The 26092-nt window shown below is 47.2% G+C and overlaps 1 protein-coding gene across 4 annotated transcripts in view; it reads left to right on the top strand.

Annotated features, from left to right (window-relative positions):
- The window catches only part of IL18R1 (interleukin 18 receptor 1), a 34482-nt gene extending 17664 nt beyond the window's left edge, over window positions 1-16818 (top strand). For 3 of the 4 annotated variants that reach the window (XM_054728296.1, XM_054728299.1, XM_054728297.1), the window contains 5 exons: window positions 2137-2257; window positions 4394-4533; window positions 7731-7889; window positions 13271-13429; window positions 15401-16818. In XM_054728296.1, coding sequence (XP_054584271.1) covers window positions 2137-2257; window positions 4394-4533; window positions 7731-7889; window positions 13271-13429; window positions 15401-15762 — 941 coding nt within the window. In that variant the 3' untranslated portion in view covers window positions 15763-16818. The remainder of the gene's footprint in view (window positions 1-2136; window positions 2258-4393; window positions 4534-7730; window positions 7890-13270; window positions 13430-15400) is intronic. The other variant, XM_054728298.1, reaches the window with a different exon arrangement.
- Window positions 16819-26092: the final 9274 nt, after the last annotated feature.

A 26092-nucleotide genomic window follows, 5' to 3' on the forward strand; every position in this document is an offset into this window, starting at 1 on the left:
AAAGCAGCAAGCCTGTCATGGGTTGAGTGTTGCCATTTTTAGCTGATTAAAATGAACAGCCTGTGGTTTGCAAATTAGGGTTTTAGTCACCTGCTTGTGGCTTTTCTCTAACAGTCTCTATGGTCATTTTTAAGTGAAAACTCAGTAAGAATGCTCAGGGACATTATTCACACTTGTCTGATTTGAGTATCTGATTAATGAATTGAACCCTGACTTGACTGCACAATCAGGAATTGTCTAGAGAGGTCTGGAGGAATCAACATCTTCTTTCGAAAAGAAAAGGAAGGAGGGAACGAAGACATTTACAGTGTAAACCAAGTTTTCTGTGAGGTGATTGAAACATGTTAATGAGTTAAATTTGCCAGCAACTCAGAGAGTCTTTCCGTTTCAGGAAGAAATGACTGAAGCTCAGAAAGGTTAAGTGTTTGTTTCGGGCGAAGCCGCTGGACAGCGGTGCAGGCGGGCTCCGGCTGCCGCCTGCTTCTGCAGCCCACGCCGGCCACCGCTGTTCACCACACACGTTCTATGTTGCTTGGGTACTCTGTCACTTGTATTTGTGGTTTTCCTGCTTTCTATTTTTTACTGCTTTATGAACTTGTCTATTATTTTTCTCCTCATTTTGCGCTTATTTTGCACCTCATTTTCCATTTGTCTGCATGGAGAGTTAGGGAGTTATTTCCAGTTACTTTCTCTTGCAGTATATGCAATTTCAGCTCTAAATTCCCTTATCACGCCTTTAGCTGTTTGTTCCACAAATACTGAAACACCAGATTTTCATTGCTGTTCCTTCAAAACTTTAAAAAACTTTCTCTTATGATTTGCTCTTTCATCTATGGATTGTTTGTGTTTTTTACTGTCCAAATATTTGGACAATTTTGTAGTTATTTTTCTGTAATTGATGTCCAATATAGTTCTATTATGATCCAAGATTATATACATATTATTTCAATCTTTTGAAACTTGTAGTAACCTGCTTAAGGACCAGAATATAGTGTATTTTTAAAAATATTTTAAAAATCGATTTCAGAGAGAAAGGGAGAAGGAGAGAAAAAAAAAAATCAATGATGAGAGAGAATCATTGATAGCTACCTCCGGCACACCCTCTACTGGGGATGGAGCCCACAGCCAGGCACGTGCCCTGACCAGGACTGAACTGTGATCTCCTGGTTCACAGCTCGAAGTTCAGGCATCAGCGGGAGGAATACAGTGTATTTTGATGAATGTTCAAATGCATTTGAAAAAATGTGCATCTGCACGTTTTGGTTTTATCGTCCTGTTAATGTCAAGTAGGTGAGGTTGATAAGTCATTTATATCCTTATTAATCTTTTGTGTGCTTTCTTTATCTATTGTTGAGAGAGATGTTAAATCTCTAGGAGAGCCAATTTGTCTATATATCCTTTAGTTATGTTAATTTTTGCTTTATGTATATAATTTTTTAATCCTTGCCTGAGGATATTCTTATTGACTTTTAGAGAGAGGGGAAAGGAGAGAGGGAGAGAGAGAAACATTGATATGAAAGAGAAACCTTCTGTACATGACCCAACCAGGAATTGAACACACAACTTTTCAATGCATGGGAAGATGCTCCAACCAACTGAGCCATCCGGCCAGGGCTTTGCTGTATATGTGCTGAGGTTATCTACTATATTTCTGCTGAGGTCCACCTAGGTTTTAATCATTTATTTAACATAAATTTGAAGAGAAGCCAATTCATATTTTGGTGATGAATTATAACGGATACCTAATTTCTATGCTTGATATACTTTTCACATTTAAAACAAAGCATGTCTGTTTTCTTTCTGGAAGTAGCACTATATTCGCATTATATATCCATTAGCATAGATTGATTATATTAAGTTAAAACTCAGAGACCTGAGTTTCCAAAGTCAGCACTTTGGCCCTGGCCGGTGTTGCTCAGTGGCCAGAGCACCAGCCCACACATGGAAGGGTCACGGGTTCCATTACCCGTTGCAGGTTCAATCCCCAGCCCTGGTCAGGATACTTATGGGAGGCAACTGTTAGATATTTCTCTCTCACATTGATCTCTCTCTCTCCCTTCCTGTCTCTAAAATCAACAGAGAACACATCAAAAATAAAAACAAAAATAAAATCAGAACTTTGTCAACTTCTCCTAGGAACAGATGTGCAGCTGAACTGCTCTGCTTCGCTGAATGAAAAGGATCACGTCTATTGGAACTTCCTTAGAGACGATGGGCAGGACCCAAATGAGCACGAAGGGGAGGAAATAAAGGCCAGGTATGTAGATGCGATGTGCGATGGACAGCATCACATATGTGAGTGTCCCTGTATCATCTAAGCCTGATGTAAACTAAAGAGGTATCGGAATGTTTGGCATAAGTTGTGATTTATGTGTTATAATTATAATTCCCACACCGTGCTGACGGGCTGTGCAGAAACTCGCTGCTGAGATCCAAACTGAGGAAAGAACGCCCAGGAGGCTCTTTGGCATCACCTCGCAGGAGCAGCCCTAGTCCGCCAGGTTCTGACGGGGGTAGAGGTGGCGCCTCTTACAAAGGAGAGGCAACCGAGCGCACAGGTGTCCGGATTCTGAAAATTCTGTGAAGTGCTTTGTTTTTATGAACGTGCCAGAGTAAAGGCCAGGTCCGGAGCCCGTGACATGTGCAAGTCAACGTGGGCCCTGTGAACAGTGGGTGTCCGAGCCGTGTCCCCGGGCCACCCTGTGAGCAGCAGGGTCCGCGTGCTCAGCGGCTCCGCGTCCCAGTCCCACAGGCCATGCAGCAGCTGCCGCCGGACTCCATCCTGCCCTTTCACGCAGGCCTTTCTTTTGTCTGATGGTTGAAAACGATCCATTATGAGAAACTTGAGAAATCCTGAAAATCACAAAGAAGGAAATAGTCGTGCAAACGCAGTAATGTGTGTGCTTTGGGAATTTCCTTATGGGCGAGCGATCCACTGACAGAGCCACCGGCTCCTGCCCTTTAGAGGCGGCTTGTAGCTTCGTATCAGAACACCCCTGGCAGTGGTTACCTCCTAAGTAATTAACAGAGCACTGAGGGAAGGTTCCAGAGATTGTCTCAGCAAATGTGAACGTAAATCACCAGTCACCTGGATTGACATTGAGCATACTAATTATTTTCTTGTCGGAGTCCATTCACGGAAATTAGAAACACAGTAAGAACGGAAAGAAAAAGCAAACAGGACGGTGATGAGGTATAAACATCTAGGAGGCGCTGTTGGTGTAAAACGCCCCGAGTGACATGTATTGGTCCCCGAGTCACCTATGTTCTTTCCTTACGGAGCGGCCAGACTTCGGAAAGCAAAACAAGCTAAGTGTGTGGTCATTCACACGTTCGGAGAGACTGGGCCATTGCGGTCATTGCTGGTGCGCGGATACCCTCGGTTCTGGCGAGCAGTGACCCTGGGATGCCCACAGCTCGGCTGCCGGAGCCACAGCCCCCCTGGCCATTCGCAGGCTGCGCGGCGAGGCCGCCACTGCTCCTCGGCGTGGGCCACGGAGCCCGCGCTCCCCCCAGTGCCCATCGGTGACCCTTGGCGAGGCAGCTTGGCAGGCTATGAAGTGAGCTGAAGCCAGCTAAGAAGCCAGGAGGGCTCTTTCACTGTCGGTGCACGAGCTTCTTAGGTCACTGTTTGGGCCTCTCCGTGGCCTGGGGGCCTCTCTCCCAGGTTGTCCAGTGTGTCCGAGAGCGGGTGTTTCTGTGCTGGTGACTCCGCTCCGCGATGCTGGGGATGCTGGGGGCCACAGTGGGCACAGGCCCAGGTGCGGGACGCCTGCTGCGAGGGGCGGCAGGGTGGCCACGCTGGGAGTGCTGCCGCCTGCCCGAGCCGCCCCTCCCCGGCACCCAGTGTGGACAGCGTGAGTGAGTCCCGTGGCCGAGAGAGGAACCTCGCTGAGGGGTTGTTGTTCACTGGCGCTCACTGAGCAGCCTACCTGGTCCTCATCTCCCCGGGTGGTGCCTGGGAACAGTGTTGTTTAAAATGGGTTTTAAATGCTGAACAAAATAAAAGGGACCTTAGGTATAGCACGGGCAGCGCTGTGTGCGTGGTCTAGGCCGGCCCCTCGCAGTCCTGCCACAGCTGTTAGTGGCCTGGCTGTAGAAGGAGCACTGAGCAGGTGGGGGAGGAGAAACAGGACAAAGATTTAAGAGAGGGAATAGTTTCCTGTATTTTAATTTAGCGCCATTTCCTGCCTCGCGTTTTACCAGTTCTAGGTAGTTGCTCTCCATCTGGGGCTGGCTCCTGGGCCCCTGGCTTCCTGCAGAGCAGGAGGCCCCTGGGGGCAGGCGCTCCGAGGGAATGACCCCACGATGGGAGCCACTGCGCCTGCGCCCCCTCCTGGGTAATGCCCTGCAGTGGACGAAGCTTCTGCTAACTTGCTTTCCTCCCTTACAGGACTTCAGAAGGCAAATGGCATGCTTCAAGGATATTGAGAATTGAGAATATTAATGAAAAAAACCTAAATTTTTCATATAATTGCACTGTGTCCAGCGAGAAAGGCCTAGACACGAAACGCTTCGTCTTATTGATAAAAGGTTTGAGAAAATGTTGGTTGTGGAGTCTGGGGATTTTGAGCGCTTGCCGAGGGCCTCCTCCAAGAGCACGTCTTCCTCACTGTGTGCCAGGCAGGCTCCCGCGCGGTGCGCACCCCTGGGGCCCGATTCCGAGCAGAGCAGGAGCACACAAGTTACTCTTTTGCCCTCAGCTCCACTCTTATGTGGAAGCCAGAGGCTCCGAGCAGGGAGGCAGGTGGACGGTGAGGAAAGAGTCCAGGGAGGCTGCCAGCTGGCTGTGGCACCCCCGACGGGGGGGGGGGGGGGGCGGGGAGCGCAGCTCAGCGTGGGATGCAGCCAGCGGTGCGGGAGGGGGTTCAGCCAGCGGCACTGGAGGGCCCCCAGCCTCCTGCAGCTGGGCAGGCATGGCCCTGGGGTGCTCATTCCTCAATGACAACTAACAGAGGCCTCCCTGCCTCGAGCAGTCCCCGAACTTGGCAAGTGGACAATGGACGGCCCTGGTCAGAGGGCCCTTCGAGTTCCCCCCGAGTCTCCCACTAATAGCCCCCCAGAGCCTCTGCCGCAGCTCCCAGCATGGCTGTGTCCAGGCGGAAAGCTGTGCTCCAGTGACTACTCACTCACCACTCATTCCCAGGCTGGCACCACCCACATGCAGGGAAAGACTGGGATCTGAGAGAGACAGAGAGGCAGAGAGAGAGAGAGAGAGAGAGAGAGAGAGAGAGAGAGAGAGAGAGAGAGAGAGGAGAGAGGAGTGTGTGCTATGTCTAGCTTTGGTGAGAAACCGAAGGAGTGAGGGTCACAGAAGCTAAGGCCTGAAGCCCACCCCCCCGGGTGTGGGGTCCTGGTTCCCGTCCACGACTCACCTGGAGCGCCTCAGCGAGGCCGTCGGTCTACCACGCACTCACAGGATGGCTGACACTCCTCACATGCATTCACGCAGGTGGTGCAAGGCTCTGACCACCGCTCACCCTGGCCTATACCACACGTCACACAAGTGAAGACAGCAGAGCTAGACCCCACGGGTGTGAGACCCCACGGATGGACTGTGAGACCCACGGGCTGTGAGACCAACGGGCTGTGGGACCCCACGGGTGTGAGACCCCACGGGTGGTGAGACCCCATGGGCTGTGAGACCCCCGGGCTGTGAGACCCCACGGGCTGTGAGACCCACGGGCTGTGAGACCCACGGGTGGTGAGACCCACGGGCTGTGAGACCCCACGGGTGGTGAGACCCCATGGGCTGTGAGACCCCCGGGCTGTGAGACCCCCGGGCTGTGAGACCCCCGGGCTGTGAGACCCCCGGGCTGTGAGACCCACGGGCTGTGAGACCCCACGGGCTGTGAGACCCCATGGGCTGTGAGACCCCACGGGCCGTGAGACCCCACATGCTGTGAGACCCACGGGCTGTGAGACCCACGGGCTGTGAGACCCCACGGGCTGTGAGACCCACGGGCGGTGAGACCCACGGGCTGTGAGACCCCACGGGCCGTGAGACCCCACGGGCTGTGAGACCCCACGGGCTGTGAGACCCACGGGCCGTGAGACCCATGGGCTGTGAGACCCCACGGGCCGTGAGACCCCACGGGCTGTGAGACCCACGGGCGGTGAGACCCACGGGCTGTGAGACCCCACGGGCTGTGAGACCCCACGGGCTGTGAGACCCCACGGGCTGTGAGACCCCATGGGCTGTGAGACCCACAGGTGGTGAGACTAACTGTTGAGCTCGGGCTCTTGCCTCCTGTAGGATCATCACGATGCCCTTCCGCCTCACGGGCACACGTGTCATGTCCCACGGGCATGTGCCGGGAGGGTTTCCGACATGCTTCCGCTTGCTCATCGCACGCCTGGGTTTGTGATGGCTCACTAGCCACCTCCCCTCTTATCAGTGCTGGATGTCCTGTCCCTGCCACAGAGGGTTCCGCCCGGCCACCCCCCTCCATCTGCTCACAGATGTCACCCGGCACAGGGCCTCCAGCTCCATCATGACCTCACAGGAGTGTGCACCCGTGTGAACGTGTGTGTGTATGTGTGTGTGTGTGTGTGCACGTGCGGCACAGTCACGGACAGGCCGGCCTTTCACAGACCAGGATCCCAGGGACTGGCTTTATTCGGAGTTCACTTAGTTAGCAAATGTGATCGCTTACTTATATCCTAGGAGTAAATTTCACCGGGAAGATCATTCCTAAAATTTGTGCCAAGATGTCAAGAGCTTTATGCATTTCTGCTCTTTGACCTGAAACCCCTCAGCGTTTAGAACCTGCTCTAGCAGAATCAGCAAGCACAAGCACAAAGGTCCGTGCCGCTGTTGTTGGAGCATCGGTATGTTTCTAAACAGTACAGCCAATCTAATATTGGGATGTTGTGAAGTATAACTGCAAAGGCCTAGCGAGCTGCTCATCATATAGTGCAACGCAAGAAAGAGTGACTACCCTATGACCCCAATTAAGTCAATATTTTTAGGAAAAATAAAAACCTAAAACAAAATATACTAGCATGTTAGCATGCCCATCACCACATTGCGGGATGGTTGTTAAAAATTGTTTTATAGCTTTTACTCTTTTGTACTTTTTCGTATTTTCTATGTTGAGCATGAACTGAATCAATCTAAGAAATGATATTTTCCCCAGAGGGGGTTTTATAGAAAGTGCGCTAACATTTGTAGGGCCGTGTGCCAGATGCTGTCTTAACTGCTGAGGGCAAGGTCTCATGGACCCTCCCGCAGCAGGCAGCCCTGAGGGAAGCACAAAGTGCTGTTAGCTTCTGTTGCAGATGAAGACACTGAGCGCTGAGGGCATCGGGGACATTTCCCAGGACACAAAACCGGCGGCAGCCCCGGGCTGGGAGCCCAGATAGTCTAGTTAAGTGTTTGCTCTCCCAAGACTCTCGCCTCCATTTATGTTCACAGCTGCTGCCAGAGATCTGTGTATTTCACCAGCACCTTCTAACCCTAGGGCCCGACTTCCCCCCACAGGGATAGATGACAATAGAACGCTTTCAGTTCAGGCTCTGAATATCCTTGTGCACATTTTAATTCATTAAAGATGGGAGTGGAAAGATCACCCCTCCAAACTAAAGTCAGGAATGCGGAGCAGCTCAATGGACCGTCGGCCCGACAGCTGGTTAGTGTTCACGGTGAACACTGACATCTGCAGGGTGATGGTGGACAACAGTGGCAAAAGGGCCATGACTAATTCTTCCCATTTTCTTCTTTTTTCTAGATCGGGGTGACATCCCAGGCCATGTCTTCACTGGAGGAATGATCACAGCGGTTGTGATCTCGGGGGGAGTTGTGTGCCTAGTGATTGTGGCTGTTATTTATAGAATTGACTTGGCTCTATTTTATAGACATTTCATGGGAAGAGATGAAACATTAACAGGTAACAAGTATCGGAATGTTGGGATTTCTTATCCTATGGTTTCATTAGGAAACCTGATAAAGAAACATTAATCTTCATCTTATTTACATTAGATTATGACTTAATGTGTGGTAGGGGTTTCCAGAGGGAACATTGCTCTGAATGTATCATTATTATGCCTCTTGTCGGTGCCACCTTCTTTTGTACTTAGATGTTGCCCAAAATTGTCCTCTAACTGTTTCATGTATGTGTATATGTCGTGTCCTCCTAAATGCCCTTTGAGATGCCTGCTCCTAGGGACTCAACGTCACTGCTTGCACACCATCTAGGCACCTTGCACAGTGTGGTCACTCAATAAGGATCATTTAAGTTGATTTGAATTGAATGATGGCTCCTTATTCTAACCTGGCAAAGGAGGCTGATGGTGTGCCTGAAGGACTGCCAGGTTTTACTGCTGTTTCTATCTGGGACTCTGTCTCAGTTCCCCTATTTTTTAAGAGCAGCGAGAAGTCCTCTAGGTTCCATATAATCACTGAATTAAAAAACCAGTCTAATCCGTTGTACTTGCTTTTTTTTTCGTGTGTGTGTGTGTGTGTGTGTGCATGTGTGCATGTCTGTGTGTAGGACACACACATTCAAAGCACAGTCTAAGAAATTGTAGAAATTTCTCAGCCTGCCCATGCCTGTGCTTAGCACCTCACCCGCAGCGAGAGGATCTCTCAGCAAGTGTGAATCTTGTTCTACTGTTAAAAACAAGTCTTGCTGTATAATGCACACTGCTCTGAACTTGCTTCACTGGCCTTCGGATCTCCTGCCATGAGTTTATAAAGTCTCTCATTTTTTATCCATAGAAATAAAACCCTGCAGAGGTTTATTTCTGTGGATATGCCACTGCTTACTTAGTCACCTTTTATATATTTTATTTTATTTTTTAAAATTTCTTTATTGATTAAGGTGTCACATATTTGTCCTCATCCCCCCATTCCCATCCCACACCCCTTCCCACAGATGCCCCACCCCCCTGTTGTCCTTAACCATTGTTATATATTTTATTGATTTCATAGAGGAAGGGAGAGGGAGAGAGAGAGAAACATCAATGATGAGAGAGAATCAGTGATCGGCTGCTTCCTGCACATCCCTACTGGGGACTGAGCTCACAACCCAGGCATGTGCCCTTTCCCGGAATTAAACCCGGTACCCTTCAATCTCCAGGCCAACGCTCTATCCACTGAGCCACACCGGCTAGAGCTTTAGTCTCCTTTTGATAGACATTTGGTTGTTTGTAACCTTTTATCATTACATAAAGGATGTGATAGATGGCTTTGTGCTGTCATTATTTCATATGTGCGCAGTGTAATTGAAGGAAACATTCCCCATAGTGGAATTGCTGGAAATACAAAGTATAGACACCGTTGTTATTTTGAAAAACATTGCCAATTTGCCCTCCCCACTGCTCTGCTACCTCCTGCCTTCACAGGAGGGCACACCTGCTCCCCACAGCTCTCCCACCACCTGTGGTATCTGGCAAAATGCCGGTAACAGTGGTAGCTCGGTGTGGTTTCCTTTGCTTTCACTTCCTGCGCAGGAGCAGCGTTGTGTTTTCAGTCTCATGGTATTTCCTTTCCCAATGGACCATTCCTTCCTTTGTCCGTTTTTTAATGGGGTTGTTTGCTTTGCTTCTCTTGCTTATTTCTAGGAACAATTTCTATGTTAAGGATGTTAGCCTATTGTCTATAATATGAAAAGGCAAATATTGTTCCCAGGTTGTATTTGTCTTTTGATTTTTTTCTGTGGAATATTCTTTAATGTATTCAAATTTATTTTTCTTTTATGGTGCTGGATTTATGGTCACAGTAGAAAGACCCTCCTAAGCTCTAGTTATAAAGGAATTCTTATATTTTTGAGATTTTTAAAGATTGATTATTCACACTTACATCTTTTAATTTAATGATATAAAATTAGCAAAGGTAATTAATTTAGCTTTGACTCTGCATGTGTGTGTGATTTTGCTATGGAGAGAGATGCTCCAACAAACTGGGGTTCTGTTTTTATTTTTTTAATCCTCACCCAAGAATGTGTTCTTATTGATGTTTTATTGATGAGAGAGTATCAATAATGAGAGAGAGAAACATCAACCCATTGCTTCCCGTACTCACTCTGACTGGGGGTCAAACCCACAACCTTTTGGTGCATGGATGATGCTCCAACCACCGGAGCCAGGGCTGAAGGTCTGTGTGGGATATTTTATCGCCAGGTCTCTACAGGCACAGACCAGTATGCATCTCAGAATGGACAGTCACTGATATCTCTCTTTCGATTTTCAACTAAGATGTTATTTACCCTCCAGTTGTGTCTGACCCAATGCACAGATACTTTTCTAAATGCCTGTTTCTGAGCACGGAGAACTCACTTCTTAGCGCCCTGGGTGGCATGCCTGGAGACGGAGATGTACTCCGCAGCAGCTCTGCTGAGAGTGTGGTCCGTGGACAGAGAGCAGTCGTGAAAAGTAAAAATGGAGAAATGAGTGCAAAAATTAAGACTTTTACATTATAGCAATTTTACATTGCTGCACTATCCAAGAATGTGTTCAGTTATTGGTTTATGAATAATTGGAAATGAAAGAAACCAATCAACAACAACAACAAAAAACTAAACTTAAGTTAAAACATGGCCACTTGCCACACAGAGCTTGTCTAAGAAGTGTTCTGACTCTTTGTAGTCCAGACATCCACTCACAGGCTGGTTTCGTTTATGCAGAACAAAATTATTAGCTTCCAATTTGCTTAGCTTGGCACCTCACTTTATCAGTTATCACAACCACCAAAGCTTTCATTCCTTGGGTTGAAAAATAAATTATAATATAGATTAGTATATTTGCTATACCAAGAAGAGAACTGCATAAAAATGAATTTGAAAGCTATATCACTATATAAATTTGACTGATTTATCTTTCCAATTTATTGCAAGTAGTTACATTCCGATTGTGAGAAAAATATACCTTGTCCAAAATTGTACTCATTTATTTCTTGCACCTTGGTGCCTCACTGACATGATGACTATGCTAATGGAAGCACTAGCTCTCATCCTAATACACAGCTGTAGTTCACGACAAGCTGACAGAACAATCCAGGGACCACTTACTTACTATATTAACAACTGGCTTTAGTTGATCAACTTTTAACCTATCTTTGATAAGCATAACAATTTTGCAACTTTGATGAAAATGTCCTGTCATTCACATGCATGTCATTCTGAAGAGCAATTGCTTTACAATACACCCAGGGTGGGTTCTGACTCAAACTGCGGAACAAGAGGCTGTGGGCAGGACTGAAGCAGCTTTTGCCAGAAACTGTGTTTCTTTGTGAACCTGGATGCTGTGAAGAATGGGGCCAGGCTGTTGAGCATAGATGATGTGGTGCCACAAAGAATGTGGGCCTTGATGGTTTCGTCCTATTAAATTTTAATAAAGGAGCCAATATTGTTTAGTCTTCAACTCAGAAGCAAATTCATCAATCCCAATCCTAGACCCGAGCATACATCTAACTCCATCAGCTAACCAGTTGCCCTGGGATAAGGATGGAGCGTCCCCATGCCCCCTCTTCCTCTCCTGGCCCCTCGCACGTGTATGTTATTTAGAACACATGGCCTTTCAGAACACATGTCCATGGGGACGCCCCATTCTCTGACCAGATTATTTTTTGTTTTGTTTGTGTTATACTTTGTTGTGTCTGCCAATGTGTTATTTATAAACTTTTCAAGTTGTTGCATTTGTCTGTAAACTCGTCTCTAACAGAATGGATAAAGGTAGAAGAAAGAAATGTAAATAAATTTTTAGTAACGCATTTAGTAGAATGGTCTTAGTTTTTAGGTAACACATTCCTCTTGAATGTGTCTCTAGTCATCTGAATATGCAATGCTGCTTCATTGTTGGGAATAAAACAGCAGCAGATGTGTCTGCAGACCTTCCCACCGACGGAGTTTCCACATTGGCCTTTGGCATTATGTAAAGTTTTACCATGCCAGCATGGGTTTCCACGGCCCACCGTTTCAATTCCCTCCATTGTTTCCTCCCACTCTCCAGTGTAAACACTCAGCATTGTATTTTTTAATTTAAATTTTATTTTTCAATCACAGTTTACATTCACATTAGTTTGTATTGGTTTCATGTGCACAGCATCGTGGTTAGACAATCCTATGCTTTGCAAAGTGACCCCCGGGCATTTCAGGCACCCACCTGGCACACCCATAGTGAATACAGTATCATTGACTCCATTCCCCAGGCTGTGCTTCACATCCCAGGACTATTTTGTAACAACCAATTTATTGCCCCTTCCCGGTGGTATGAAGGTGTACATGGGATGGTTATAGAATTGAATGATTGAAGTGGAATAAGCCGAGGTGAAATTTACTTTCTAACCCTGGGCCCAGGGAATACTAGAATTTGGGCTACTTGGTCCTCTGTTACCTTTAATCTCTGTTATTTCTCTGACCTGTGACATGCATTTCTCTCTGTCCCTCTGTGATTTCAAACAGTGAGAGTCTCAATTTGCATGCTTAAAAGTAAAAACACTTGCTAATTGATTGCTCGATTATCATATGAGCTTTGAGGATGCTATTTTTTGTTTTTTAATGATACTTGAATATAATCATTGTTTATTGACATTTAAAAATTCAGAGATAAAGAATCCTATCTAATAAAAGAGTAATATACAAATTGACCATCACTCCAAAACACAAGATGGCTGCTCCCATGTGGACACAAGATGGCTGCCACAAGTTGGCCAGCAGGGGAGGGCAATTGTGGGCGATCAGGCCAGCAGGGGAGCAGTTAGGCATCTATCAGGCTGGCAGGATAGTGGTTAGGGGGTGATCAGGCTGGCAGGCAGAAGTGGTTAGGGGCAATCAGGCAGGCAGGCAAGTGAGTGGTTGGGAGCCAGCAGTCCTGGATTGTGAGAGGGATGTCTGACTGCCCGTTTAGGTCCAATTCAGACATCCCTCAAGTGGTCTCAGATTGGAGAGAGTGCAGGCTGAGCTGAGGGACACATCCTCCCCCACTCCCTGTGCACGAATTTTGTGCACCAGGCCTCTAGTAATGCATAAAAAAGAATAATAAAACCAAAGACTATGTAGGGACCTTACGGATTACCCAAACAGTCTTGTTTTTCAATTTGTTTTCTATCAAAAATACTTTCTTTATTTTTTAACAGCTTCATTGAGGCATAATTAACAAACAAAGGCCTGTGCATATTTAATCTCTATAATTTGATGTGTGTGGACACAAGGACGCCATATTTAACTTTTCTTTTTCAATAATTCCATGTTCGTTTTTCGTGACTTTCATTCAAATTTGAACTTAAGCTTTTATTTACGCACTAATTAAAGGAACAAACCTTGCCTCCTAGATGGGAAGACATACGATGCCTTTGTGTCCTACCTGAAGGGGCGCCGGCCTGAGCACGGGGAGGAGCGTGCCTTCGCTGTGGAGGTCTTGCCCCGGGTGCTGGAGGAGCGCTTCGGGTATAAGTTATGCATATTCGAGAGGGATGTGGCACCTGGAGGAGGTGAGAAAGGGCATGGCAGGAGAAAACTAGTGGAGATACTTTCTCTTTATAAGATGAATAGTTTAGGCCAGTGGTCGGCAAACTCATTAGTCAACAGAGCCAAATATCAACAGCACAACGACTGAAATTTCTTTTAAGAGCCAAATTTTTTAAACTTAAACTTCTAACGCCACTTCTTCAAAATAGACTCGCCCAGGCCGTGGTATTTTGTGGAAGAGCCACACTCAAGGGGCCAAAGAGCTGCATGTGGCTCACGAGCCACAGTTTGCCAACCACGGGCTTAGGCTAACCCTGTTTTGCTTAAAAACGAGCAATTTACCCTGGTCCTCTAGCCAGAAATAACCAGCAAAGTCAACATAGTGAGCAGTGAGGGAAGCTGACTGGCCGCTCCTGTGGCGACCTGCCACCCATGCGATGGGGGTGGAGGGTAGGGGGCAGCATCTTTAGAAGCGGCCGAGTCGGCACCCTCCGGAGGCGGTTCTCTGGCAGCCACTGAGAAGGCCTCTTCTGAAAACCCTTCGTTCAGCAGATGGAGCGGAACACGTGCTCCTGCGCGCACAGACACAGCGGTGCTCTCCCTCCATCGCGCGGACCCTGGGGAGAGAGCTTCGGTGGGAATAGGGACATTGGAAAAATAAATAAAAGGAGATTGGTGGTTCACATCATGTTTGAGTTATAAAGTTCAGTTTTTAAATTTATATGTGAATACAAATGGCCATCACACATGTCTTGAAGCAAAGCACAGTGAGAATCAAAGATCGTGAGAAGCAGCTCCGTGTTTTCTCTGAAGTCTGCAGAGTAAGCGTTTGGAAGTGGGTGCCATGGGTGCCGTGGGTGCTGCTGTGTCGCCAACAATGTGACACAGGTCACCATCCCTCGCTCATCTCTCATCACTCTGGGCGCCATCCTTGCGCCGGGTCTGAACTGGGCGTTGCAGACGTGGCAATAAATGAGAAAGGAGCGTGCCCGTCCTCCCCCCTCCTTCTTTCAGGAAGAGAAGATGTGCTGCTGCTTAATTACAAATAACTTCCCGAAGGAACAGCAGCCACATTGGCAGACGCAGGTGACACTGCGATATTCGTGTGCGTTAACGCTTCCTAGAATGTAGTGAGCATCACTGCTGGCCTTTACATCAATTTTATTATTTATCATTATTTTCTAGCAGCCATTTTGAAAAATTGATTTTTTTCTTAGTTCCTAAGTACTATAAAAATAAAGAACGTTTGTCCTCCGTGGTAATGAGCTTCGGTTAAAGCCTCTGTTTGGAAAGAGATCGAGGTCTAGAGCAGAGGGGGGCAATCTCCCAGCCGGGCCGCCAGGCCTGCCACCGCCTGCAGCAGGGCCAGGGCAGGTGCCTTTTCCGTCACCACAGCAGAGTGAGTTGTGACAAAAGCTGTATGACCTGCAAAGCCTGAATATTTACTATTAGGCCCTAAACTGAAAAAGGTTGTCAACCTCTGGTCTAAAACAATGGCAGGTTTTGGTTTTATTGTTAAATTCTGATGTCAGCGCGCTCCTCCAGGTATGTGGGAAGGAAGACAGTGTCACAGTTAGAAGCCAGTACTCCAGACAGAGCACGTGGGTTCAGATTCTGTTTCTGCCGTGTACTAGCTGTGTGACTCAGGGCAAGTTACTCAAGCACTCTGTGCTTTAGCTTCTTCATCTGTAAAAGGGGGTGATACTTTCTTTATGGGGTCATGATGATTAGATGAGTTAATATACATAAAACAGGTAGTAAAGGGTGTGGCACAGAGGAAGTGATAAGTAAGCACTCATTGTTATTGTTACCTTGATAATTGCTTTTAATAGGCATATAATTGCTTTTAATAGGCACATGGTTTGTCTTAAGGCAAAACTTATTTGTGAACTTCAGAGTTAAATAATACAAAGTTAGACTGTGCAGAATGATTTTTACTTCAAGCTCACCCTTTCAGTTCTCTTAAATTAATATTCCATGCTTTGCATTTTCAGCTGTTGTTGATGAAATCCATTCACTGATAGAGCAAAGCCGAAGACTAATCATCGTCCTAAGTACAAGTTACATGTTTAACGAAGTGAAGTATGAACTTGAAAGTGGACTCCATGAAGCACTGGTGGAAAGGAAAATTAAAATAATCTTAATTGAATTTGCACCCATCAGTGACTTCACATTCTTGCCCCAATCACTAAAGCTTTTGAAATCTCACAGGGTACTGAAGTGGAAGGCTGACAAGTCTCTCTCATATAACTCAAGGTTCTGGAAAAACCTTCTTTACCTGATGCCTGCGAAAATGGCCCGGCCACGTAGAGGTGAATGTGAAGCCGAGCCGGTGCTTGCCAGGTCCTGTCCTTAGGGAAGTGCGTGTGGGCGAGTTGCAAGCTCTGGGGGCTGAGGAAGGAGCCTGCTCCAACCATGGCTGTGGCACCTCCATTTCACTCCACGGAAATCCCGCTCCCAGTTCCGCCATGAAGCTTCACTGGGCTGGGCTGCCGGGAGGAGGCCCCAGCGAGCTGCCCATGTCCCAGAAGACCCTGGACGCTACAGAAGTGGCTCTCCTCTCTCCCCCTCTTTCACAACTGGGTATGCGGCTGGGAATTATGTAACATGCCGCGTGCCTTACCAAAAGGGCACATCTGTAAGCATTTTGAATGCTACCCGTTGAACTAAAGGATTTTAAATTTATGAACAGGCTTTTCTATGAGCCAGTAGGGGACATAGTGATGGGCACAGTGCAGACACCATCACTCTCCCACATAAGCCACCACCTCTTACACCGGGACGGTGCTGGGGGGTGCTGGCTGCGGGCTGGTGCAGGGCAGGGCATGGGGAGCCGCGTGGGGAGCCACGTGGCAGGGCCAGGCTCCGGGTGTGCTCCGTGTGGCCTGGCCACAGCTGCAGGCCAGGGGTTGTTGGAGCCCCACCACGGCCCTGTGCTGGGCATGCTTCACTGGGCCTATTTGTAGGAACTTCTTAAAGGCAACCCCAAACAACTATCTTTGAGGATAAACACAAGTTTTAATTAAACAACTTTAATTAAAAGATCTTAATTAATTTTCCAGATCTTTCCAAGTTGGTAAAAAACATTTGTTGATTCTACACAAATATTTACGTACAGGATGAGTGCCAGACCATATTATCCGTTAGGCAACAAAAAAGGATAGTTACTTGCTTGATTTGTTAGAAGGTTACATATTACATGCCTGTGGTGAGGGCAGCATGGCTGGTGGTTTGGTGTGAGCTGTGCAGCCAGGATGTCTGAGCTCAAGTCCTGGCTTTGCTGCTTGCTTCTGTGAATCCTGGACTCTTTCCTAGCGGATCTGTGCCTCAGTTTCCTCATCTGTAAAATTAGAATATATGATAACTATACCTACTTCAGGGGCACTACATGAATAAAATCCCTACAACAGTTCTCGGCCAGACTTAACATTCTGTTAGTGTTGTTATTACTATTATTGTTATTATTAATTATTACTTAGATCAATTTTTTAATTGTCACTCAAGGATATGTTTTTATTGATTTTTTTAGAGAGGGAGGAAGGGAGAGAGAGAAACATTGATGTGAGAAACACCAATCGGTTGCCTCCTGTACATGCCCTGACCAGGAATCAAAGCTGCAGACTGCGCTGTACAGGATGGCGCTCCCCATGAGCCACCCAGTCAGGGCTAGGTTCGTGTTTCAGCTGTGGGGTACCCTGGGAGCCGAGAGTGAAGGGGAAAGAGACTGGAGAAGGCAGTTACCTTGGGCGACCGCTGTGCACAGAGGGCATGTGCAGAAGCATCCGGAGGCCAAAGGTCGCTCTTCACTGCACGTGTGCAAGTTGTGACATTGCAAGACATCCCTGTCTTCCTAAGGAGCTGAGAGGGGGCCTTCTTGATGCCTCACAGTAAGTCTGTCTGGGAAAGGCACAGAGGGAGTGACAAACAGCCTTAAAGAGAAGGACCCGCGGTGGGTGGGGAGCGTGGGCGGCAGTGCAGTGCTCAGAGCAGCGCCGACAGGTCTCCACACTGCTGGCATGCTGCTGGAAGTCAGGGGAGACATTCCACTGAGTTTCCAGCATCAGGAAGGGCCCTGACCTCCCAGAGCTCACAGCGCGGTGTGCTAGCCGCACAGGCAGAGAAAGCACAAGAATTGTGTTACAGGTTTTCGATGTGAAAATACACGGTCAGGAGAAACTTCATTGCTGTCATCATAGTCTCTAATTCACAGAATAATTGTGCTTTTCTCTTTTATTATGTACTAGAGGCCCGGTGCATGAAATTCATGCACGAGGGGGTGTCCCTCAGCCCAAACTGCACCCTCTCCAATCTGGGACCCCTCGAGGGATGTCTGACTGCTCATTTAGGATTGGGCCTAAACGGGCAATCGGACATCCCTCTCACAGTCCAGGACTGCTGGCTCCCAACTGCTCACCTGCCTGCCTTCTTGATTGCCCCTAGCCGCTTCTGCCTGCCAGCCTGATAACCCCCTAACCACTCTGCTGCCAGCCTGATTATGCCTAAATGCTCCCCTGCCAGCCTGTTTGCCCCCAACTTCCCTCCTCTGCTGGCCTGGTCACCCTTAACTGCCCTCCCCTGCAGGGTTGATCGTCTCCAACTGCCCTCCCTTGCAGGCCTGGTGCCTCCCAACTGCCCTCCCCTGCTGGCCATCTTGTGGTGGCCATCTTGTGTCCACATGGGGGCAGCCATATTGTGTGTTGGAGTGGTGGTCAATCTGCATATTACTCTTTTATTAGATAGGATAGAGGCCTGGTGCAGGGGTGGGGGCCAGCTGGTTTGCCCTGAAGGGTGTCCTGGATCAGGACGGGGATTCCCTTAGGGCGCGAGGCAGCCTGAGGGGCCTGTGGTGGTTTGCAGGCCAGCCACGCCCCTGGTGACCCAAGCGGAGGCCCTGGTATCTGGAATTTATTTATCTTCTACAATTGAAACTTTGTAGCCTGGAGCGGAGCCAAGCCTCCTGCTCACTCCATAGCCAGCAGCCATTTCTGTTGGGGTTAATTCACCTTCTATAATTGAAACTTTGTAGCCTGGAGTGAAGGCCTAGGCCAGCCAGGGCAGGTGGAAAGCTTGGCTTCCTCAGTTGCCGGGGACAATCCTGGCCTGCTCTCTCCAGCTCCGTGGCTGCCGCCATTTCTGTTTGGATTTGTTTACCTCCTATAATTGAAACTTTGTAGCCTTGAGTGGAGGCTTAAGCCTGCAAGGGCAGGCGGAAAGCTTGGCTTCCTCCATTGCCTGGGAAACCTTGCTCTCTGTGGCTGTAGCCATCTTGGTTGGGTTTGTTTGCATACTCACTCTGATTGGCTGGTGGGCATGGCTGGTGGGCGTGGCTGGTGGGTATAGCAAAGGCACGGTCAATTTGCATATTACTTTTTTATTAGGTAGGCTGCTTTAAAACAGTGGTCGGCAAACTGCGGCTCATGAGCCATATGCGGCTCTTTGGCCCCTTGAATGTGGCTCTTCCACAAAATACCACGGCCTGCATGAGTCTATGTTGAAGAAGTGATGTTAGAAGAAGTTTAAGTTTAAAAAATTTGGTTCTCAAAAGAAATTTCAATCGTTGTACTGTTGATATTTGGCTCTGTTGACTAATGAGTTTGCCGACCACTGCTTTAAAATATATTCAGTGTATTTTTCAGTAAGTGTATTAAATATGTACATTCAGTATATGCTTTAATATATAACAATATGGATGCACCATTCGTCTAGTGACTTCGGTTTTGAACAGTCTCAGTGTCTGTGTCATTAAGATTCCAGTCCTCATTCTCCACGTGGACAGGGCCTGTGGGACTGGATGTGGTCGCCCTCCATGCCTTTCCCCGCCACAGAGCTGTGTACTTGCCTCTGTGCTTCACGCCTCCCTCTCTGCAGGCCGCGGCCCAGTGCAGCAGCCAGTTAGTGTGCCTGCAGCTAAATGTAAGCAACACACTTCCCACTGGGGAACAAGGAATGACTTTTACTGACGGAATAAAGTCCTTCTCTTCTGTGACTCACATGCCCTTCAATGGTGGCATCCGTCCGAGAGCCAGTGACAGGGTAGCTCACCGAGGTGCTTAGTGCACTGGAAGCAGGAGTGAAATTAGAGTTACGCTCTTAAAGCAGAGGGCCCTTAGCACCCACACGCTCTTAAAGCAGAGGGCCCTTAGCACCCACATGCCCGCGCCAGGAACTGAGTGCAGGGACTGGCCCGGGCACCCGAGGCCATGGTGTGAGGCTGGAGTTGCCTGTTGGACAGTGTGTGTGTTGAGGGGGGGCGGCTTGGAGGCTGAGGGCCCTTGCCTGGGGGCACCGACTCGGACTGCCCAGGACTAGTCCTGCAGAGAGGAAGCGGCCTTAGGGCTGGCTCCGAGGAGACAGGTGAGTGCACAGAGCCTTGGCTTTCTGCTAGGCCCCAGGAGGGTGCCGGGGCAGCACCGGAGACCTCTGCAGGGCCCCTGAGCACCCGGCCGGGCATGCCCACTGTGCCACCCGCCAGGGGAGGGGAGGCAGACCTGACAGCAGGAGCTCACCTCTGCTGATGCTGGAGGGTCGGGCAGGGGCTGACCAGGACTGTCTGCAAGGAGCCGGGAGACCCAGCTCCCCCGCATGTGTCAGCCAACGTGCTTGTCTGAGACGGGGACACTGGCAAGCCGGTCCGAGGCTGAATTGAAGCAGGCTTTTAACACTCAGATGAAGGAATCTGCCACTTGGGCTGAAGTGCAGCTCTGCGGGGGAGCCCAGGGTGAGGGAAGCCATCATTTGAGTTGAAGCTACTCTGAGAGATCGGCCGGTGAGCAAGGAGTGGTGTTTCAGGAGTGACCACGCCACATGCCTACCAGGGAGCAGGAGGGTGTGTGCAGGAGGGCGGAGGGGCCAGCCGCCCTGGGACCCCTGGGAGTGGCCCCAGTGCGGGAGGGCAGCTCCGGCCCAGCGCCCGCGACTCTGTGGGGCTAGCGCGACCCGCTTTCGCCTCCGTATGGCCTATTCCGTGGGTGCACCCAGGGGGATACCCCATTCAGACAATAATGGGTGAGCATGTTAAAAAATAGACTTTCAAGTTGTGTGTCCAGGGTCCGTGGTTCCTCAGAGATGCCTGTACTTGCTTTTCCTTGTTTAATCACATTCGTAATTAAACCTCGGATATGATGTTAGACAATCGCGGACGCTGAGAGCCTTGTCTTCCCACCTCAGTGGGGAGGCCCGAGTGTCCCCTCAGTGAGTACACCCTCGTCACGCACCCACACCACGTGTGCACGCGGCGTGCAGTGAATTACCGGTGAGCACACTCCAGTGGTTCCAATTTCATTAAGCAGTTTTTTAACACAAATTGGTGTTGACTTTTGTCCAATGACTTTTCTGCAACTACGGATTTTATCAAATAATTTTTCTTCTTGGAGAATATTAATGTTTTCATAACCTCTAACCATTCTTGCATTTTTGGAATAAATTCCTCTTCATCCTAATGTATTAAAAAAACTATGTATTTAATTCACTAATATTTTATTTAGGAATTTGCATATTTGTTTCTAAGCAAGTTCAAAAAATCAATCTACATTTTTTTTGCATGTGTATGTGCAACCCTAAAATATTCTTAATTATTAGCAAACACTGAAAAGTCACTACACATCTGAGCAAGTTCCTGACCATGAACGGTCAAGATTAACAACAAGTGGTGCTTGGAAGAAATGGAGATAAGCCAAAGGAAAAACATATTTAAAGGCAAATTTTAATATTCTCAGGAAAGCAAGAAATGATGTTACATTAGAGCAAAATAGAGTTGGAAATAAAATAATAAAATAACTGAAATGGAAAAAAACTATCCAGGTTGGAGGTTGTGAGGTGTCTCCCAGAATGTAAAACCAAAAGCTAAATAAATTGCAAATGGGGGGGGCGGGGGGAAGAATTGGAACATTAGCCTAAATCAAAGTAATAGCATATCTATTCAATGAGAATAAGCAGGCACCTTATAAATTAGAATAGAGAAATAAAAAGGATTATTCTAGAAGTAATTAAAGGAACTATCTCAAAACTGAAGGACATGAGTTTCTAGAATGAAAGGGCTACCTGTTACCCAGCAAAATGAATAAAGAAATGTCCTTAAAATTGCAAGTAAAAATTATGTGCTCCTGAGAGTTCTATATCCAACCGAACAATTATTCAAAACTGATGGCAAAATAGAGAGTTTTTTTTTAGACCTACAGGGTAGGGCAAAAGTAGGTTTACAATTGTTTGTATGAAAAATAATGCAATAATTAATAAATAATAATACAAGAATAAACTTCATGCTTCACATACTTGCTTTTGTCCCACCTTGTGTGAGGCCTCAAGGCATTCGCTCCTCCAGCAAGAGAGTGTTCTCCAAGAAAACAACTTAGGTTCCGCTTAGGGTCCCACTGAGAGCGGGGAGACAGCACCTCCAGGCGACGGTAAGAGGAACCCGTGGTGGCAGCTGTAGCTAAGCTGTACTCCAGTGGAAGGGCAAGCTGCAGGCAGGCGTTTCAGGAAGAGACAGATTTCCTCAGGGGTTGCATGCACTGAGCAGCGACTTCCATTTCTGGTGGAGAGTTCAGAAGTCAATGAATGATCGGTAGAAATGTAATCAAATGAGAAAAAATAGGTATTAGCTTCAAGTGAAGCAAAAGTAAAGAAAACCATAAATAGTAGTAACCTGGTCAAAATGGGGTAAACATTAAATCTTTTTTTATTTTTTTAAATATATTTTATTGATTTTTTTACAGAGAGGAAGGGAGAGGGATAGAGAGCTAGAAACACTGATGAGAGAGAAACATCAATCAGCTGCCTCCTGCACACCTCCCACTGGGGATGTGCCCGCAACCAAGGTACATGCCCCTGACTGGAATCGAACCGGGACCCTTCAGTCTGCAGGCCGACACTCTATCCGCTGAGCCAAACCGGCTAGGACTTAACATTAAATCTTTAACTAAAATTATGATTTAATTATATTTGGAGTCTAAAGGGGGGGAATATGTTTGTGGTGGCGGAGGGTGGGGTAAAACATATATTTCATTGTTAGGAAGTCAAGAGATTATATCAGAAACTTTGTTCAAAGTCAGGCTACCCTTTGCCTCCTCATCAGTCCTGCTCCATGCACTGCAGTACCTTCCACACCTGTGTCCATTGGGCGCAGTCTCTGGGCAGCCAAATCTACTGGAAGTTTCTCTATCCTGTTTGTTTTCTGCTGTGTTCAACCTGTTCATCCCTCTTTTCTTCTTGAAACCACCCTTGGATTTGTGAAATCATTCCATCCTGGTTCTCATAGCACTATTTTAACATTTCCCATTCCTTTCATGGTTTCTATTTCTCTGTCCAAGGTCCCTTTCTAGACTCTTCGTTTCTTCCTGTGCTGCATATTCCCCAGCCCATCACCTCAGCTAACCTATCAATAAATCTCTGACTACCCAAGATTTGATTACAGAGTCTAGAGTCATATATTGGGCTCCACATTGGGTAGCTTTATCTAGAAATGTTCATAGCGTCTAATTCTCAACCATTTACACTGAACTTATTCTAGAAATAGAGGCCCAATGCATGAAATTTGTGCAAGAGTAGGTCTTCCTCCCCCCCGGCTGCTGGCACCGGCTTCCCTCTGGTACCCCGGACCCGGCCTTCCATCGCAGCCCTGGTTTCATCTGGAAGGTTGTCTGGAAGGACGTCAGCCTAATTAGCATATTACACTTTTATTATTATAGATAGTGTCTCTGCACCTACTCTTCCTACCACACCCTCTGTCTTGAATAATAAAACCATTCTCTAACTGAGGATCAAACAAGAGGCTGAGAGTCATCTATAGTAGCTCCCCCTTATCCATGGTGTTGCTTGCCATGGTTTCAGTTACCCGGGGCCAACCACAGTTGAAATATAAAGTAGAAAATTCCAGAAATAAATAATTCTTAAGTTTTATTTATTTTGAGGGTTTTGTTTTGTTTTTTTGGTTTTGTGTTGTTTTATTTTTAATTTAAGTATTACATATGTCTCCTTTTTCCCCCATTGGCCTCTCCCCACCACTCCCCCTCCTTTGCCCCTCCCCCTCCCAACCCCCCCAGCACAAGCCTTCATCCCCTGGTGTCTGTGTCCATTGGTTAGGCTTATATACATGCATACAAGTCCTTTGGTTGATCTCTACTCCCCCTCCCCCCATCCTCCCTTGCCTTCCCTCTCAGGTTTGACGGTCTGTTTGATGCTTCTCTGTCTCTGGATCTATTTTTATTCATCAGTTTATGTTGTTCATTATATTCCACAAATGAGTGAGATCATGTGATATTTATCTTTCTCTGACTGGCTTATTTCGCTTAGCATAATGCTCTTCAGGTCCATCCATGCTGTTGCAGAAGTTAAGAGTTCCTTCTTTTTTTTACAGAAGTGTAATATTCCATTGTGTAGATGTACCACAGTTTTTAATCCACTTATCTGCTGATGGGCACTTAGGCTGTTTCCAAATCTTAGTTATGGTAAATTGTGCTGCTATGAACATAGGGGTGCATATATCCTTTCTGATGGGTGTTTCTGATTTCTTGGGATATATTTCTAGAGGTGGGTTTATTGGGTCAAATGGGAGTTCCATTTTTCATTTTTTGAGAAAACTCCATAGAGTTCTCCACAGTGGCTGCACCAGTCTGCATTCCCACCAGCACTGCACGAGAGTTCCTTTTTCTCCACATCCTCACCAGCACTTGCCATTTGTTGATTTATTGATGATAGCCATTCTGACAGGTGTGAGATGGTACCTCATTGTCATTTCGATTTGCATCTCTCAAATGATTAGTGACTTTGAGCGTGTTTTCATATGTCTCTTGGCCTTGTGTATGTCCTCTTTTGAAAAGTTTCTATTTAGGTCTGTTGCCCACTTTTTGATTGGATTGTTTATCTTCCTTTTGTTAAGTTGTATGAGTTCCATATAAATTTTGGAGATTAAACCCTTATCAGAGATAACATTAGCAAATACGTTCTCACCAGCAGTGGGCTTTCTTGTTAATTTGTTGATGGTTTCTTTTGCTGTGTGAGCTTTTTATTTTGATGTAGTCCCATTTGTTTATTTTCTCTTCAGTTTCCATTGCCCTAGGAGATGTATCAGTAAAGATATTGCTATGATATATGTCTGATATTTTGCTACCTGTGGATTCCTTTAAGATTTTTATGGTTTCCCTCTTATCTTTATGTCCTTTATCCATTTTGAGTTTATCTTTGTGTATGGTATAAGTTGGTGGTCGAGGTTTATTTATTTTTTTGCATGTATCTGTCCAATTTTCCCATACCATATGTTAAAGAGACTGTCTTGACTCCATTGTATGCTCTTGCCTCCTATGTCAAATATTAATTGAACACATTGACTTGGGTCGATTTCTGGGTTCTCTGTTCTGTTCCATTGACCTACTCTTGTGCCAGTGCCAAGCAGTTTGAGAACCATGGCTTTGTAATATAGCTTGATATTTGGTATTGAGATTCTTCCTACTTTTTTCTTCTTTCTCAGTATGGCTGTGGCTATTCAGGGTCTTTTTTATTCCATATGAATATTTGGAGAGTCTGTTCTAAGTCTGTGATATATGCCGTTGGTATTTTAATGGGGAGTGCATTGAATCTGTAGATTGCTTTGGGTAGTATGAATATTTTAATGATGTTGATTCTACCAATCCATGAACATGGTATGTTCTTCCATCTGTTTGCATCTTCCTCTATCTCTTTTTTCAACGTCCTGTAGTTTTTTGAGTAGAGGTCTTTTACCTCCTTAGTTACTAACTTTATTCCTAGGTATCTTAATTTTTTTTTGCAATGGTAAATGGGATGTTTTTTTTTTAATCTCTTTCTGTGAGTTCACTGTCCTACATAATAAAAGCTCAGTGACTGAAACAGTGGAACGACCAGAATGAGCAGAGACCAGAACAACTGCGGCCAGCCGGCCCCGCCCCTGAGCAGGGACTCCCACTCTGATCAGGGGCATGGCCAGCTGGCAAACTGCCCTTGGCCCCTTGCCCCAGTCCACCCCGCCCCCGAGCAGGGACCCCCACACCGATCAGGGGCGTGGCCAACTGGCAGTCTGCCTGCAACTCCTCACCCCGGCCGGTCCCGCCCCCCCAGTGGAAGCCCCCACCCTGATCCGAGGCCCCCATCAGGACAGGCCAGCTGGCCCCCACCCATACACCGGGTCTCTATCCTATATAATAAAAGGGTAATATGCAAATGGACCCTAATGGTGGAGTGACCGGTCACTATGAGGCGCACTGACCACCTCTCGGTCCCTTTCCCTGGCCGTCAGGCTCTGACTGCCCGATGGAAAATGGGGAGCTGGGGTGGGTGGTGGGGGGGGGCAGGGCCAGCGAGCAGGCAAAATGGCCAACCTCTTGGTGCCTCCCTCGGCTGTCAGGTTCCAGTCGCCTGATGGCAAACAGGGAACCAGGGGTGCATGGCGTGGGGAGCAGGCCAGCTGCAGGAAGCCAGTGAAGATGGCACTGATAGCAGGCCAGGCCTAGGTACCATACCTACCTGCACACAAATTTCATGCACCAGTCCTCTAGTGGATGTATAAAAATGCCATAGATTTCTGGGTGTTAATTTTGTATCCTGATACATTGCTGAATTCATTTATTAAGTCTAGTAGTGTTTTGATGGAGTCTTTGTGGGTTTTCTATGTACAATATCATGTCATCTGAAAATAATGACAGTTTTGCTTCTTTTCCAATTTGGAAACCTTTTAT

This window comes from Eptesicus fuscus, chromosome 16 (genome assembly GCF_027574615.1).
Source record: "Eptesicus fuscus isolate TK198812 chromosome 16, DD_ASM_mEF_20220401, whole genome shotgun sequence".
In the NCBI taxonomy this organism is placed as follows: Eukaryota; Metazoa; Chordata; class Mammalia; order Chiroptera; family Vespertilionidae; genus Eptesicus; species Eptesicus fuscus.